Raw genomic sequence first — 19,572 nt, forward strand, 5'->3', positions numbered from 1 at the left:
CCGTAATTCTTTATTGGTTTTTATTGGAAATGAGTGTTCTTTTTAATGTAATGTCGTATAATTACCAGAAAAAATAGAGAATGATCTCGTCCACGATTTTTCTGTTAATAAGTTCAGGAGTGGATAATCATACGAGGGGCATACTGAAAGTCCTGAGCAACATGTTTTCACAACCGTAATCTGAAGTTCTAAGTGAAACCAAGTATATCATCTCAATCTACATATCTTTCTTTTTTCTTTCCAGATATTGACGCTATTTAATGCTATGATGTGATCAAGGCAGGATTTCTGAAATGGCAGGCAGCGATGTTTCGTTTTGACAGCGTGTTGTGATTGAATTTCTTGTTAAAGAGGACCAATCTTCTTCTAAAAATTTATTGCAGACTGCACCATACCTATGGAGATGTGTGCATGGGTGTCAGCAGTGTTACGAGGTGGGTGAAACATTTTAAGGATCGAAACAAGGATATCGAAGATGAGCCTCACAGCGGGCGCCCTCGAACTGCCTCCACGGAACTCATATTAGGGGTTAATGAGCTGATTAGAGGAGCTAGGTGTATCACTGTGAGTGAAATCGCTGCAAAACTTGGTGTTGGACAGTGCGATGCAAGACATGATTCATAGCTTAGGTTATCGGAAGGTTTATGCCCGTTGTCTCTCGCGTCCATAACCGAGGACCATAAACGTCAGAGATTTATCATTGTCCAAACCCTTCTTCAGAGATTTCGACATGAAGGTGATGACATTTTGACGAGTATTATGACTGGAGATGAAAGCTGGTTCCATCATTATGAGCCTGAAACAAAACGACAGAGTATGGAATGGTACTGTCCCATGCCGTACCACCAGTGGACCACCGATGGGCAACAACGACATCCGCATTGACCACACTTCGGTTTTGAAAACTATATCACTAACAGCCCACCAGTGGCAGAGATGCAACGAAACGCCAGTAAACCACAAAATTACTACCCCTAAATATGTAAAATCGCCTATATGAGTAATTTGTTTACATTAAGGTGAGTCTAAAAAACACTTCAAAAAATATAAAAAATGTACTCCGGGGTGGGCGCAAAACACCAACCTTATGATTACTAAGCTGAGGTTCTTCAGACTTTTTTATTATTTATTTTTTTATTTTTATTTTTTATTTATATTTTTACCGACTCGGCCACAGAGACGATAAATAAAATATCAATTGTAGGAGGATAAATCATTGAGTATTTTAGAATTGGCTGATCAGATTGCTCCTTTAACCGTTCGGGATCGATGATAACCGTTTGGGATCAGATAAAATGTGTGCTCCACGTAATTTTATAACAAAATACGTGCGTCTATTTACTGTATTTCATAGTTCTCCCATATTCACTTTCTAATGATCGGCGAGAGTTGCCATCTAAATTCATATAATTACACGCACTCATCTCAAGATTTTTCACTTCATAATGTAGAGGCAGGGGTATTTTGACCTCACTTTAGGAACAATTTGTCGAAAAATTAATATATAATAATAACGGAATGCACATGACTGGTGGTAGTTCGTGATGGTCCTTTAGCCATTCTCCGCGACGAATCGAAGAAGCGCGGACTAAAATGAAGTTCTCGCTGCTACGCGGTGGTATCTTCAACATCCCGACTCTAGATATCTCATTCGACTTGACGAAACTCTGCCGCCAGTGACACACTAGCAGCAATCCTTTGACGCGTCGCTATACCGACGATCGACATTTATCGGCAAGTGGGCCACTAGGTGTTGGTGACGTTTACGGCATGCGGTACTTGAATGCGCTACCGAAGAAGAAAGCGAAGACTGCAATCGGTAGAGAAAGTTATGGGGAGCGTCTTCTGGGATACACAAGGTTGCATTCTGGTTGACTATCATGAGCCTGGAAAAAACATAAATTCTGCCTGCTACATGCAGACACTTTTGAAGCTCCGTCGTGCCTTGCGTGATAAACGTCCTGGAAAGATCATCGTTCAACAGGAAAATGCGCGTTCCCATACTGCACGTGCCACTATGGGGCAAATCAGGAGATTAGGGTGGAAAACACGTCCGCATCCTCCCTACAATCCGGACGTGGCAACCTCCGACTACCATCTTTTCGGTTTTGTGAAGGAACATATGCGAGGCCATCGCTACGAGACACTGGTGTGTGTTCGCAAAGCAGTGCGTCAGTGTCAACAGACAGCTAGAACGGAATTCTATCGCAAGGGTATTTTCAAACTTGCATAACGATGAGGAAGATGTGTTAAGAAAAAAAGATACATGTGTAAAAGTGAAAGAAAGGTCTGTAGATTGATATGATATATTTGCTTTTCACTTACAAATAAAGTTTACGGTTGTGAAAGAATATTGCTCACAACTATAAGTATGCCCGCCGTAATTAATTGAAGTTTGTTTGACATAGGAAAAGCGCAATTTATAATACGGTATGGAATCTGTATTCAAATTAGTCCGGTGGGCTTTGGTAATATAATATGTTGAGTGATCATAACTCATTTTGCTGGATACTGTACCATATATATATAACGAATATACAAGGTGTTTCAAAACAACACTGACAACGTTTGGGAGTTGATTCCTGACACCAAGATAAGACAAAAAGTATAGACCAACCTGGGTGCACAAATGCTTCCTTTCGGAGTTATACGCTGCCGAAAACGTGAAAAAAGGAACTTTAAAGGTCAATGGCTCCAAAACTATGGGGCCTAACTTAGTAGGGTCAAAATTTTACAAAGGAACTAATATGTGGTCTATCCAAAAATACATGCTTCAGAATCCCGCAGTACTTCCGCAATAATTTTTATAGAGGTAGTTAGTGAGTACTTCAGATTATATGCCCGTAACCAAACTGCCTGTAAAAAATTGTTGCCTGAGTACCTTAGGATTCTGAAACATGTATTTTTGGATAGAGCAAATATTAGTTCGTAAGAAAAGTCTTGAGTCGACTACGGTAGATAGGATAGTTTTGGAGGATCATTTTTTCATGGTTTCGGCAGCTTATAACTCTGAAAGGAAGCATTTGTTCACCCAGGTTGGTCTATACTTTACGTCTTATTTTGGTGTCAGGAATCACCTCCCAAACGTTGTCGTTTTGAAACACCCTGTATATAATTATATATATATATATATATATATATATATATATATATATATATATATATATATATATATAACTAATGAAAGTAGATCAGTTTTTTGTTTCGGGTTTCATGAATATTTGTGAAGAATGTACTAAATAATTTAATTAATAAGCACTACTTAGGATATCATAATTCAGGGCATGTTGGAGCTCCCATATATTCATAATCAATGTTCGCCGCAAAATGAGTAAAATGAGTACATGCTGATCTAGATAATTAAAAACCAGAATAGGATAAAGGAAATTTCATCGGAGAAAATTTGCAAGTTACAACACATAAACGAATATTTTAGAAACGTGTTCTCATCCCAATACAAGTTATAGACACTAGTTGTTAACATAATAAATTATTCTGCTAAATTCCCATTAAAAAGTGGGCAAAAGTATCAAACATATAGCAACGTAAGAATGTTGACTAAGATAACAGTTTCGTTTAAATAGTGCTTTCGTTGAAATACAGCTGATTGAAACATCGCTTTCAGAAATAATATTAGAAATAATCCGTTAGTTATAGATCCATTTTCTAGCCATTGGAAAACAAACATTTTTTTACAAGAAATTAATATGTAAAGTGTAGTGTAGCAAAATGCATATGTACTTCCAAGGTGTGAGGTCAATTTTTTGTTAAATACCGTCTATAATATGTACCATAACATTATTTTTTATGTTTAAATACTTATACAATTACGAGAGTATGTACTTTCCCATATATTCCGTTGATAGACCTAAGCAAGAACTTCTCAACCTAATAGTCAATACGTATATTAGTGTGATATGTTGTGGAAGTTATATTAGAAGTAATTAATAAATATGCATGTCTCAATTTATTTTATAAGTTACTCCAGGCATTACTCGCATATTTCCTACAAGTTACATTTCCGTTTGGAATATTTGCTTTTAAAAAGTGGCTTAGTGATTAAATATATTTAAAAATAACTTTATACGCTACATTAATTATAACGATCTTTGCTGTCGTGTATATATTTTTTTAAAAGTGTACGTACCAAGTTCTTTTATTCTTTAGTCTCTACCTATTAACACTATCCAGAATCGCAATATTTATAAGATGAAAATGAGTATCTCCAACTTTGACATATTCCTTGCTGTTTTATTCGTGTTACTTCTCAATTTTTCGTCATTAGCGCAGTTAGATAATTGGTGTCTTCCTGGTCTTTACTTTGATCCTATGACAGGGACGTGTGTTCCAGAAATAGCTAATTGGAATAGCGGTAACCCAGGTAATAAAGATAACCTAAAGTTCAAGTAAATTTTATAAATTTAAATAGTGAATAGTTTGAACTTCCTGCCTGTTCACCGACTTTATTTTTTTTTTACAATTATAGCGTATTTATACAATTATAGTGCGATGTATGGAATGTATATCTGTAAAAGTTTAAAAAATAAGTAGAATAATTTGACGAGAAAGATCTAAGTTTATGACGTAAGGTGTGAGAGGTATGTGAGAAGTTAAGGTTCATTGTAAAATTTTAATATGTTTTGTTAAGTTCTTGTTTAGAAGCAAAAGTTGTATTGTTCAGCACTCATGGTGGACAAGATACAGCTGAAAATTGTGCAATCACAAGTAGATCGTTCATAGGTGTGCAGTATTTCTAACTTGCAAAAAATATAGTTAACTGCAGCATATACATTCTGAATACTTTCGACACTCACATTTGGAGCACGTTAGACAGATGCTTCCCCCCTTTTTGTTGTGATTTTTAATAACCATATATCAAAAATACTACATTAGTATTAACACATAGAAAATAAAATGTCTGCATGCTTTTTCCATTGTATGAGATGCTCCTGGAATTTGGACAAAATATCAGTAGCCATAGAGGCCGTTAAGAATGCAATGCTACTTTCTACTGCTTCAAGAGCTTTTCAGGTTCCTCGGATACATTAAGTGATAGGTTATTCAAAGTTAACTGCAAGAAAAATTTTGTTGAACATGCAACATTTACTGAAGAAGACAAACACGCACTAGAAGAAAAGTTAATTATATTAGAGGGGTATGGATTCATCCAAGAAAATGAGATGTGATACTGTAAAGCGAAAGACAATAGTGCCAAACTGCAAAGAAATATAAAAAAATCCAAAGGTAGTGACACACAAAAGAATATACAGATATAAAAATGTTGCAAAACACAGTAACAAAAATGGGAAAACTCAAAAAGAAAACTATTGTGCTATCTGTCGAGGTTAGTTTACGGGAAAAACAATTCACTGATTTAGTTCAATGTACATTTTCAGCGGTTTAATGAGGGCTGTGTTCTTCATGAGGACGATCCCTTTTTCTTTGTGTGCCAACAATGTGAAATCTCAGACAAATATGAGTACAATGTTTGCTCTTACATGTATATGAAGCTAACACTATATTTTAATCTATAACCAAACGTTTGATAACATACTTTTGATAACACTAATATTTTAAACTACAATCATACTTTTGATATTACTGTTGCGTAACCTTACAACATTTGTTGCATTTCGATGTTCGTAATGCTACAGGGTCTTCAGTTTGCAACTATAACAAGAGTGGTGTTGTAAGTTTTTATTTTATATGTAGATTTGAAACCCGTGTCATGTTAGACCAACCACCAACACGAAAACAACCGGAACATATCTCAAAATAATGGGCTATTTATGGGCTAATTAGTTGTTCTAATCCTAATTTTTGCGCTCATACCGTTTAGCGGGAAATCAGAATGAAAATGGGCGAGTCTAGCTTGATGTCAAGCTAGAACTCACGATACGGTTACAATGGTCCGATCGAAAAAAATCAAACGCCAGAAATATGGGCTAATTAGTTGCTTTAATTCCAATTTTTAGGCTCATACCATTTAGCGGGAAATCGGAATGGAAATCTGCAAGTCTAGCTTGACGTCAGGCTAGAACCCCTAATACGGTTACAATGGTCTGATCGAAAATATTCAAACGCCAGTATTATGGACTATTTATGGGCTAATTAGTTGTCTTAATCCGAATTTTTGGGCTCCAGTTGTTTAGCGGGAAATCGGAATGAAAATCTGCAAGTCTAGCTTGACGTCAGGCTAGAAACCCTAATACGGTTACAATGGTCCGATCGAAAATATTCAAAAGCCAGTATAAGGGCTATTTATGGGCTAATTAGTTGTCTTAATCCCAATTTTTGGGCTCCTGTTGTTTAGCGGGAAATCGGAATCAAAATTGGCGAGTCTAGCTTGACGTCAAGCTAGAAGCCGTAATACGGTTACAATGGTCCGATCGAAAATATTCAAACGCCAGAATTATGGGCTATTTATGGGCTAATTAGTTGTTTAAATCCCAATTTTTAGGCTCCTGTTGTTTAGCGGGAAATCGAAATCAAAATTGGCGAGTCTAGCTTGACATCAAGCTAGAACCCCTAATACGGTTACAATGGTCCGATCGAAAATATTCAAACGCCAGAATTATGGGCTATTTATGGGCTAATTAGAACTATCTTCTTTGTATCTGATTACGTAATTCTCAACTTCTATTGTGGCAATGAAAAGCTACAATAAAATTCGAAGAACCTTTGCTTCTTGTATATTCTCTTCACTAGTTTGATAAAAGAAGTATACAAAATAATTATAAAACATCCATTCAACATATATTAGAAAAATTATCAACGTTATATAGAAAATTTATAAAGGTTCTTATCATATTCAGCATTTGTGTGACATTTGGCTGTTATAAAGCTTACATTTTGTCTTTTATAACTTGTTTTTATCTCCTTTTTAATACATGTATTGTATAATTTTTGTACATACAAAAGAGCTTTGATTGTGCATATTTTCATTATTTGGAGGTGTGAACTGAAAACTTAGTATCTATTGTATTAAGAAGTAATTTGCATAGAAATGCATAGAAGTAGATCAGTAAATAATGTATATCAATAAATAATTGCATATAATATATAACGAGATAAATGGAATTAGAGCAACTAATTAGCACACAATTCTGGCGTTTGAACTTTTTCAGTTGGACCTGTGTAACCGTAAGGGGGTTCTAGCTTGACGTTAAGCTAGACTCGCCCATTTTAATATCAATTTCACGCTAAACAGTATGAGCCGAAAAATTTGAATTAGAGCAACTAATTAGCCCATAATTCTGGCGTTTTTTCGATCTGACCACTGTAACCATATGGGGAGTTCTAGCTTGACGTCAAGCGAAACTCGCCCATTTCGATAACAATTTCCCGCTAAACAGTATGAGCCGAAAAATATGAATTAGAGCAACTAATTAGCCCATAATTCTGGCGTTTGATTTTTTTCGATCCAACCATTGTAACCGCATGAGGTTTCCTACCTTGGCATCAAGCTAGGCTCGCCCATTTTTATACCAATTTCCCGCTAAACAGTAGGAGCCATAAAATATGAATTAGAACAACTAATAAGCCCATAATTCTGGCGTTTGATTTTTCGAACCAAACATTGTAACCGCATGGGGCTTTCTAGCTTGACGTCAAGTTAGACTCGCCCATTTTTATACCAGTTTCCCGCTAACCAGTAGGAGCCGAAAAATATGAATTGGAGCAAGTAACTAATCCATAATTCTGGCGTTTGATTTTTCGATCTGACCATTGTAACCACATGGGGTTTCCTAGCTTGGCATCAAGCTAGGCTCACCCATTTTGATTCTGATTTCCCGTTAAACAGTAGCAGTCCAAAAATTGGATTAGAGCAACTAATAAGCCCATAAATAGGTCATAAATCTGGCGTTTTAATTTTTTCGATGGGACCATTGAAACCATGTGGTGGGTTCTAGATTGATATCAAACTAGACTCGCCCATTTTGATTCCGATTTCCCGCTAATCAGCAGGAGCCGAAAAATTGGAATTAGAACTGCTAATTAGCCCATGAATAGCCCACAATTTTGGCGTTTGAAGTTTTTCGATCCGACCATTGTAACTACATTTGGTTTCTTAGCTTGACATCAAGCTAGATTCTCCAATTTTGATTCCGATTTCCCGCTAAACAGTAGCAGTCCAAGCATTGGATTAGAGCAACTAATAACCCCATAAATAGCCCATAATTCTGGCATTTGAATTTTCCGATGGGACCATTGAAACCATATAAGATTTTTTTAGCTTTATATCAAGCTAGACTCGCACATTTTGATTTCGATTTCCCGCTAAACATTAGGAACCCAAAATTTGGGATTAAAGCATCAAATTAGCCCACAAATGGTCCACAATTCTGGCGTTACAATTTTTTCGATCGGGTTATTGTAAGCCCATGGGGGTTCTAGCTTAACCTCAAGCTAGACTCGCCCATTTTGATTTCGATTTCCCGCTAATCAGTAGGAGCCGAAAAATTTGGATTAGAACCACTAATTAGCCCATATTTATCCCATAATTCTGGTGATTGAATTTTTTCGATCGGACCATTGTGACCATATGGGTGTTCTAACTTGACGTTAAGCTCAACTTGCCTATTTTGATTCTGATTTCCCGCTAAACGTTGGAGCTTAAAGATTGTGATTACAGCATATAATTAGCCCATAAATAGTCCACAATTCTGGCGTTACAATATTTTCGATCGGGCCACTGTATGGGGGGTTCTAGCTAAACCTCAAGCTAGACATGCCCATTTTGATTTCGATTTCCCGCTAAACAGTAGGAGCCCAAAAATTGGGATTAAAGCAACTAGTTAACCCACAAATAGACCTTAATTCTGGCATTTGAATTTTTTTGATCGGACCATTGTAAGTGTATGGGTTTTGTTAGCTTGACATCAAGCTATTCTTGCCCATTTTGATTCCAAATTCCCGCTAAACAGTATGTTCCGAGAAATGGGGATTAGAACAACTAATTAGCCCATAAATAACCCATTAATTTGAGATATGTTCCGGTTGTTTTAATGTTTGTGGTTCGTCTAACATGACACGTGTAGATTTGAAATATGTAATAACATGATTTAGTACCATTTGAAAAAAATAATACGACTCTATGTTGGGTTCTTAATACTGTGCTACTAATCTGATGGAGTGACGAACGACTTTTCCATGTAAACATTTGTATCGAACAAAATTGCAGTGATTGTGGCCTATAGTTTAAAAGTGAAAAGCTCATTTCAATATAAATAGTTCACCTTGTACGTATATGTATGTGTGTGTGTCTGTTTTTAATATAACAGTTTCACAAGTTACATAATTGGTTAATTATAAATGTTAATTGTAATCATACCTTAAAAGTTGTTCATGTTATCTATCAATTTGTTGCTCGTAGGTCCCGTAAATTTCCAAGGTCCTGTATGTGGAGAAAACGAAGTATTTAATCACCATGGTATTTGTGAAGGAACCTGTGTACTTGCAGTTAATACGGATTGTAAAGACCAACTTCCTCCAAAATGTATCTGTAAAGATGGATTTACACGTCTTAAACTAACAGCTGGTCCCCATAATGCTGAAAATGTAGGACCTTGTATTCCCACATCAGAATGCGCTATACGTCAAGGTGAGTTTGTTTAAATTTACTATAACCGAAAGAGTAGACTACTCTCTAAATGTAAGTATTATAAATATGACCCTTTATACCAGAAATACAGGGTGTCCTAAAAGTAATAGTAAAAAATGAAACCACAGATTCCTGGCACCAAATGAAGAAAAAATGTTTATATGGCCTATACTTCGGAAATGGACAGAGGCTGAGCTAGAGAGTTTCAAACGTGGGGGAAAGGAACTTTCTACCTACCAGCGGAATAATGATATGAGCTAGGAAGGAGATTTATAAATACATAAGTATCATCTTGAGTTGACATGTTAAACGCATGTTATATAACTGCTCCAGAGATTCTCTGTACGTCCTTTAGAGATTCACCGAACGTCTGTACGGCAGGGGTATTGAAACAGTGCAGTAAAAATAGAAACCATACAGAAAAATGTTGTTATGCGTGGCACGATGGCACGCACATGTAGAAGGGGAGTCAAAGCATAGACCACTTAGCATGGTTTTATAATATCAAATGGCAATGGAAAGTGGTATACCAGAAAGAAACTTGCAAAGAGAAGGTAGAAATAAGAACAAGTGTAACTAGTTGTGTAATGTATGAAATAACAGGCAGAATACACAACGATGTAGTTTATTTATATCGTAGTATCTTACACAGAGTTGCATTACAAACTACTAGGTCATACATGCTAATAATAAAGGTAACTACAGATGTTCAAAGTGTTGTCCTCCCACGTGTATGCAACGTGCTAATCGTGAGATTCAAATGCATGCCGTCAATCCCAGTGTGATCCGTAACTGTTCACACGCATCTTCAATGCGGTATTATAAGTCGGCAAGTTCTTTTCCTCTCTACATTCGAAGCTGTCTAGTTCCGCCCCTGTCCACTTCCGGACTACAGATCATATAACTTTTTTTATTATTGTGGTGCCAGGAATCTATGGTTTTATTTTTTACCATTACTTTTGAGACAACTTATATATTATGGACAGCTCCTCAATAGCCAATACTGTGGGACTGCGGTGGTACCCCATAGGCGCCGAAAAATGGAATTAGAGCAACTAATTAGCCCATAATTGCGGCGTTTGAACTTTTTCAATCGGACCAGTGTAACCGTATGTGGGTTCTAGCTTGACGTTAAGCAAGACTCGCTCATTTTGATTCTGATTTCCCACTAAAGAGTAGGAGCCCAAAAATTGTGATAAGAACATGTACTTAACCCATAAATAGTCCCCAATTCTGGCGTTTGAATTTATTCGATCGATCCATTGTAAGTCCATGGGTGGTTCTAGCTTAATCTCAAGCTAGACTCGCCCATTTTGATTTCGATTTCCCGGTAAACAGTAAGAGCCCAAACATTGGGATTAGATCAACTAATTATCCCATAAATAGCCCATAATTCTGACGTTTCGATTCTTTCGAACTGACCATTGCTAACAAAAACCGACGTTATAGAAACTAATTAGCACACAAGTAACCCATAGTTATGACATTTGAATTCTTTCGATCGGTGTATTATAGCCCTAGGTTTATAGCTAAAAGTTAAGCATAAACCCACAATTTAAAAAAGAGTTGAGTTGATTTCAGTTTAGCGTCCCTTTCAGCAGCGAGGCTATATGAGACGTGGACCTACTGATTAACGTGGAATCCGAACCACATAATTTAAAAAAGAATTCTTGCTAAACGGCAACAGCCAAAAAATCCTAATTAGAGCACATATTAGCTCATAAATTGCCCATAATTCTGGCTTTTGAATTTTTTCGATCACACCATTGTAACCGCATGAATGGTTCTACCTTGAACTCAAGCCAGACTCGCCCATTTTGATACCAATTTCCCGCTAAACAGTAGGAGCCGAAAAATTTGACTTAGAGCACTAATTAGCCCATAAGTCTGGCGTTCGATTTTTTTCGATCCTACCATTGTAAGCGCATGGGGTTTCCTAGCTTGACATCAAGCTAGACTCGCTCACTTTGATTCCGATTTCCCGCTATACACTAGCAGTCCAAAAATTGGATTAGAGCAACTAATAAGCCCATAAATAAACCATAATTCTGGTATTTGAATATTTTCGATCGGACCATTGTAACTGTATGGGGGTTCTAAATTGACGTTAAGCTGAACTCGCCCATTTTGATTCTGATATCCCGCTAAGCAGTAGGAGCCCAAAAATTAGGATTAAAACAACTAATTAACCCACTAACAGACTTTAATTCTGGCATTTGATTTTTTTTGATCGGACCATTGTAAGTGTATGGGTTTTGTTAGCTTGACATCAAGCTATTCTCGCCCATTTTCATTCCAAATTCCCGCTAAACAGTATGTTCCGAGAAATGGGGATTAGAACAACTAACTAGCTCATAAATAACCAATTATTTTGAGATATGTTCCAGTCGTTTTAATGTTTGTGGTTCGTCTAACTTGACACGTGTAGATTTGAAATATGTAATAACATGATTTAGTACCATTTGAAAAAAATAATACGACTCTATGTTGGGCTCTTAATACTGTGCTACTAATCTGATAGAGTGACGAACGACTTTTCCATGTAAACATTTGTATCGAACAAAATTGCAGTGATTGTGGCCTATAGTTTAAAAGTGAAAAGCTCATTTCAATATAAATAGTTCACCTTGTACGTATATGTATGTGTGTGTGTCTGTTTTTAATATAACAGTTTCACAAGTTACATAATTGGTTAATTATAAATGTTAATTGTAATCATACCTTAAAAGTTGTTCATGTTATCTATCAATTTGTTGCTCGTAGGTCCCGTAGATTTCCAAGGTTCTGTATGTGGAGAAAACGAAGTATTTAATCACCATGGTATTTGTGAAGGAACCTGTGTACTTGCAGTTAATACGGATTGTAAAGACCAACTTCCTCCAAAATGTATCTGTAAGGATGGATTTACACGTCTTAAACTAACAGATGGTCCCCGTAATGCTGAAAATGTAGGACCTTGCATTCCCACATCAGAATGCGCTATACGTCAAAGTGAGTTTGTTTAAATTTACTATAACCGAAAGAGTAGACTACTCTCTAAATTTGAAAGTATTATAAATATGACCCTTTATACCAGAAATACAGGGTGTCCTAAAAGTAATAGTAAAAAATGAAACCACAGATTCCTGGCACCAAATGAAGAAAAAAATGTTTATATGGCCTATACTCCGGAAATGGACAGGGGCTGAGCTAGAGAGCTTCAAACGTGGGGGAAAGGAACTTTCTACCTACCAGCGGAATAATGATAGGAGCTAGGAAGGAGATTCATAAATACATAAATATCATCTTGAGTTGACATGTTAAACGCATGTTATATAACTACTCCAGAGATTCTCAGTACGTCCTTTAGAAATTAACCGAATGTCTGTACGGCAGGGGTATTGAAACGGTGCAGTAAAAATAGAAACCATACAGAAAAATGTTGTTATGCGTGGCACGATGGCACGCACAAGTAGAAGGGGAGTCAAAGCATAGACCACTTAGCATGGTTTTATAATATCAAATGGCAATGGAAAGTGGTATACCAGAAAGAAACTTGCAAAGAGAAGGTAGAAATAAGAACAAGTGTAACTAGTTGTGTAATGTATGAAATAACAGGCAGAATACACAACGATGTAGTTTATTTATATCGTAGTATCTTACACAGAGTTGCATTACAAACTACTAGGTCATACATGCTAATAATAAAGGTAACTACAGATGTTCAAAGTGTTGTCCTCCCACGTGTATGCAACGTGCTAATCGTGAGATTCAAATGCATGCCGTCAATCCCAGTGTGATCCGTAACTGTTCACACGCATCTTCAATGCGGTATTATAAGTCGGCAAGTTCTTTTCCTCTCTACATTCGAAGCTGTCTAGTTCCGCCCCTGTCCACTTCCGGACTACAGATCATATAACTTTTTTTATTATTGTGGTGCCAGGAATCTATGGTTTTATTTTTTACCATTACTTTTGAGACAACTTTTATATTATGGACAGCTCCTCAATAGCCAATACTGTGGGACTGCGGTGGTACCCCATAGGCGCCGAAAAATGGAATTAGAGCAACTAATTAGCCCATAATTGCGGCGTTTGAACTTTTTCAATCGGACCAGTGTAACCGTATGTGGGTTCTAGCTTGACGTTAAGCAAGACTCGCTCATTTTGATTCTGATTTCCCACTAAAGAGTAGGAGCCCAAAAATTGTGATAAGAACATGTACTTAACCCATAAATAGTCCCCAATTCTGGCGTTTGAATTTATTCGATCGATCCATTGTAAGTCCATGGGTGGTTCTAGCTTAATCTCAAGCTAGACTCGCCCATTTTGATTTCGATTTCCCGGTAAACAGTAAGAGCCCAAACATTGGGATTAGATCAACTAATTATCCCATAAATAGCCCATAATTCTGACGTTTCGATTCTTTCGAACTGACCATTGCTAACAAAAGCCGACGTTATGGAATCTAATTGGCACAGAATTAACCCATAGTTATGACATTTGAATTCTTTCGATCGGTGTATTATAGCCCTAGGTTTATAGCTAGAAGTTAAGCATAAACCCACAATTTGAAAAAGAATTCTTGCTAAACGACAACAGCCAAAAAATCCTAATTAGAGCACATATCAGCTCATAAATTGACCATAACTCTGGCTTTTGAATTTTTTCGATCACACCATTGTAACCGCATGAATGGTTCTACCTTGAACTCAAGCCAGACTCGCCCTTTTTGATACCAATTTCCCGCTAAACAGTAGGAGCCGAAAAATATGAATTAAAACAACTAATTAGCCCATAATTCTGGCGTTTGATCTTTTCGATCACATCATTGTAACCGAATGGGGTTTTCTAGCTTGACATCAAGCCAGACTCGCGCATTTTTATACCAATTTCCTGCTAAATAGTACTAGCCGAAAAATTTGACTTGGAGCAACTAATTAGCCAATAAGTCTGGTGCTCGATTTTTTTTCGATCCTACCATTCTAAGCGCATGGGGTTTCCTAGCTTGACATCAAGCTAGACTCGCCCACTTTGATTCCGATTTCCTGCTAAACAGTAGCAGTCCAAAAATTGGATTAGAGCAACTAATAAGCCCATAAAGAGACCATAATTCTGGTATTTGAATTTTTTCGATCAGACCGTTGTAACCGTATGGGGGTTCTAAATTGACGTTAAGCTGAACTCGCCCATTTTGATTCTGATTTCCCGCTAAGCAGTAGAAGCCCAAAAATTGGGATTAAAACAAATAATTAACCCACAAATAGACCTTAATTCTGGTATTTGATTTTTTTCGATCGGACCAATATAACTGTATGTTTTTCTTTAGCTTGACATCAAGCTATTCTCGCCCATTTTCATTCCAATTTTCCGCTAAGCAGTAGGATCCCAGAAATGGGGATTAGAACAACTAATTAGCCCATAAATAACCCATTATTTTGAGATATGTTCCGGTCGTTTTAATGTTTGTGGTTCGTCTAACTTGACACGTGTAGATTTGAAATATGTAATAACATGATTTAGTACCATTTGAAGAAAATAATACGACTCTATGTTGGGCTCTTAATACTGTGCTACTAATCTGATAGAGTGACGAACGACTTTTCCATGTAAACATTTGTATCGAACAAAATTGCAGTGATTGTGGCCTATAGTTTAAAAGTGAAAAGATCATTTAAATATAAATAGTTCACCTTGTACGTATATGTATGTGTGTGTGTCTGTTTTTAATATAACAGTTTCACAAGTTACATAATTGGTTAATTATAAATGTTAATTGTAATCATACCTTAAAAGTTGTTCATGTTATCTATCAATTTGTTGCTCGTAGGTCCCGTAGATTTCCAAGGTCCTGTATGTGGAGAAAACGAAGTATTTAATCACCATGGTATTTGTGAAGGAACCTGTGTACTTGCAGTTAATACGGATTGTAAAGACCAACTTCCTCCAAAATGTATCTGTAAGGATGGATTTACACGTCTTAAACTAACAGATGGTCCCCGTAATGCTGAAAATGTAGGACCTTGTATTCCCACATCAGAATGCGCTATACGCCAAGGTGAGTTTGTTTAAATTTACTATAACCGAAAGAGTAGACTACTCTCTAAATTTGTAAGTATTATAAATTTGACCCTTTATACCAGAATAACAGGGTGTCCCAAAAGTAATGGTAAAAAATGAAACCACAGATTCTTGGCACCGACTCAGGAAACAAATGTCTATATGACCTATACTCCGGAAATGGACAGGAGCGGAGCTAGAGAGCTTCAAATGTGGGGGAAAGGAGCTTCACACCTACCAGCGGAATAATGATAGGAGCTAAGAAGGAGATTCATAAATACATAAATATCATCTTGAATTGACATGCTAAACGTATATTACCTAACTGCTCCAGAGATTCTCTGTACGTCCTTTAGAGATTCATCGAATGTCTGTACGGCAGAAGTATTGAAACGGTGCAGCAAAAATGGAAATCATAAAGAAAAAAGTTCTTATCCATGGCACGATTACACGCATATGTAGAATGAGAGTCAAAGCATAGACCACTTAGCATGGTTGCATATTATCAGAGGGCAATGGAAAGTGAGATACCAGAAAGAAACTTGCAAAGAGAAGGTAGAAATAAGAACAAGTGTAACTAGTTGTGTAATGTATGAAATAACAGGCAGAATACACAATGATGTAGTTTATTTGTAACGTAGTATCTTACACAGAGTTGTATTACAAACTACTAGGTCATACGTGCTAATAATAAAGGTAACTACAGATGTTCAAAGTGTTGTCCTCCCACGTGTATGCAATGTGCTAATCGTGAGATTCAAATGCATTTCGGCACTCCCAGTGTGTTCCGTAACTGTTCACACGCATCTTCAATGCGGTATTGTAAGTCGGCAAGTACTTTTGCCCTCCACATTGGAAGATGTCTACCTCCGCTCCTGTCCACTTCCGGGCTACAGGTCATATAACTTTTTTTATTGTGTGGTGCCAGGAGTCTATGGTTTTATTTTTTACCATTACTTTTGGGACACCTTGTATATTATGGGCAGGTCCTCAATAGCCAATACTGTTGGACTGCGGTGGCTGAGTGGCAAAGCGTTCACCTGTGGTGCGTGGGGTCCCGGGTTGAAAACCTGCTCCCGTCAAGTGAACTTTGTGTTGGACAAACACCGTGTACATGGGTTTCTTCGGTGTTCTCCCGTTTCCTCCCACCTTCTTCTTTCCTCCATGCTATTCATTTCTTATCTTCACCGTCTCCTTTAGCTTAGCTGGTATAACTGTGGGACGTAAAAGATTTCGTTTCATTTTTTTTCAATGGGTAATACTGTTTACATAATGAACTATGTTGCATATGTCATTTCAGAAATAAGGTAAAATATTAGGAATTCAAGAAAGGGTATATTGATTTGTTGCCCTCATATGTTGTGATTGGGCTAATATTTTATTTTTGTTATACTATAAAGGTAACCAAGAAAGTTCTGTCGCTTTTTGTGGAGTTGGCCCTAACACCGTAAGTTGAATGCGAATGGAGATAAGGCGAAGGTAAGCTGTTGCTGTGCGTATATCCAACATACTACCTGGTTGTGGCAGTTACACTGTGAACTTGCGTAAGGACAGAGTGAACATAGGATCTCCATAGAGCATCATAAGAGGGTGTATGCTGTATGAGTTACCGCGGTCAAACGCCGCAGCAGCGGAGCGGAAGATATGCCAGGCCTTTGCTGAGGATGTAGTGACTACGCGGACAGTGCAGCGGTGGTTTAATAAGTTTAAGGATGGTGAAGAAATACTCGAAGACGCACCACGTGCCCCAAGAACAACACATGTATAAAATGAAGATCGTCAGACAGCAGGCGAACAGTGACCAGAAATGTGAGGAACTGGGACTATAATTCAGTGTGAGTGAAGAAACCATTCGGCAGCTCCTCTATCAACTTGTGAAGCAGTACAAGTTGGGTCGAATGAGTCCCACATGATTTGACTCCGGGCCAGTAGGCATTGTGTGTTTCTTTGCTGTATCACCTGAGGAAGGAGCCATTTCTGTATAGTGTGTTGACATTTGATGAGAAGTGGGTCCTGTACGAAGCTACACGAAGCCGTCATCATTGGTTAGCATACCATTAACCGATTCGAAAACAGCCGAAACCGACACTGCACCAACAGCAAACAAGGTCCTCCTATGTGTTTGGTGGACTGCTCGCGGCATTGAGCATCGAGAACTGATACCATCTGGTCAGAACATCAATACAACTGTGAACTGTTAGCAGTTTAGCCGTGTTCAAGAAAAACTCATAACTCTGGAGCCAGCACTTTTGAATCGCAAAGGGGACCCCCTGTTGCTGCGCAACGCTAAGTCCCATCTGGCTAGGATGACCCGGGACACCATTTTACGCCTTGGATGGGGAACACTATTGCATCCGCCATACTCCTCGGACATTGTACCGTCCGATTATCACCCGTTCCATTCCTTGGACGATCACCTTAGAGTACGCCGTTCAAATCCCTAGTAGAGGTACAAAATGCACTTGAGACCTTCGCTTCACGATCCACCAAGTTCTACCGCGATGGAATCCATGGCCTTCCAGAACGTTGGCAGAAGGTCTAGTCGTCGATGCTGATGAGGACTATCTTTGATGTTCCAGGTATGTCTTAGGCGACATATCGATGTTTGAAGGTGGTGGGCGGAAAAGCGACATAACTTTCTTGGTTATCTTTATTAATGTAATCATTCCACGGAATTAGTATTCATTTCCAAAAATAAGCACGTCTCCTGTAATATCTTGCCTACAGTATGCTATAGCATATGGGTTTTTGTAACATATTTCGAAATCACTGATTACATATCTGAACTTATAAACTTTTAAAGGTTATACGAAAATATAGACATCAATAACAAAAATACATCTAATTAATAAATCGGAAATAATTGGAGAAGAGGAGTGTACTGTAGAAATTTTCAATAAGCAGAGATAAGATAATTTTACACACTACCAAATATGAAAAAGTCCATCAGTTATTGAAGGAATCACGAAACACAATATAGTTAGAGAAAGGGCGCAATTCAAGTTCGATTCCATGTGGTAGGTCATGTGGTTCGGATTCCTCTTTAAACTGTAGATCAACATCTCATACAGCCTAGCTGCTTATAGTTGAGCTAAGGTCAAATCAAACGAAAACAGACTGATATACAGATCAAATAATACAAGGTGTAGTGAAGATAAAACACCTAAAAGTGTAAACTCTGGCTCCAAATAGAGAAGAGTGGAGGACTGCTTCAAAGCCATCGAAAGATTGATTACCCGAGAAGAAGATACACTCACATACTATTTTGAAGTACTTGGAAACCAATATATAAATATTCATTATATGTGACTTCTAAACTATGCTAAGCATAAGTATTGGAAGTCATATAAAACGGCACGTCCGTCTGTCAATTGTTCTCAGAGCAAGAACGGTAAGATATATCGAGAAGCGTTTTCTTGAATTGATTCAGTGCCCAAAGAATAGCTTTCATCTGAACCTATAACCAAACCGGAGAGCTCCCTCGTGGGTAAGCGGTTAGCGTACGTGCCTTTGGCGTTTGAGACCGGCGGGAGCTCATGTAGTTCGGATTCCACGTTAGTCAGTAGGTCCACGTATCACATAGCCTCGCTGCTGAAAGGGACGCTAATCTAAAATCAACTCAACTCAACCAAACCGGAAGTGGAAGGAATTAGTAAGTTCCTCTTTCAATGTTAATCATCACAGAACAAACATGGTAGCAGATAGCGAGAAACGATTTGTTTGAATCGATTTAAGATCTGAAAGAAAGTTTCATTTTCATCTGCATCTTCCTACTAAACACACAACTTACTACTAATTCTGGATTGATTATTCAATTCCAGGGGGAAGAAATGGCATAACATAGAGAGAAACAGTTTTCTGCAATCGATTAATCATTCGAAGAAAGTCTTCCATTTCTGATTTTATTCTTCTAGTTCTAGTGCAACAGGA

General features: G+C 37.6%; 1 protein-coding gene across 1 annotated transcript in view; it reads left to right on the forward strand.

Annotated features, from left to right (window-relative positions):
• Window positions 1-1,783: 1,783 nt before the first annotated feature.
• Window positions 1,784-19,572, forward strand: part of LOC145660938 (zonadhesin-like) — an 88,329-nt gene continuing 70,540 nt past the window's right edge. The window contains exons 1-5 of the mRNA XM_081726378.1: window positions 1,784-2,213; window positions 4,286-4,381; window positions 9,377-9,604; window positions 12,368-12,595; window positions 15,413-15,640. Coding sequence (XP_081582504.1) covers window positions 1,784-2,213; window positions 4,286-4,381; window positions 9,377-9,604; window positions 12,368-12,595; window positions 15,413-15,640 — 1,210 coding nt within the window. The remainder of the gene's footprint in view (window positions 2,214-4,285; window positions 4,382-9,376; window positions 9,605-12,367; window positions 12,596-15,412; window positions 15,641-19,572) is intronic.

Source organism: Thermobia domestica, chromosome 9 (assembly GCF_964235325.1).
Source record: "Thermobia domestica chromosome 9, izTheDome1.hap1.1, whole genome shotgun sequence".
Lineage (NCBI taxonomy): Eukaryota > Metazoa > Arthropoda > Insecta > Zygentoma > Lepismatidae > Thermobia > Thermobia domestica.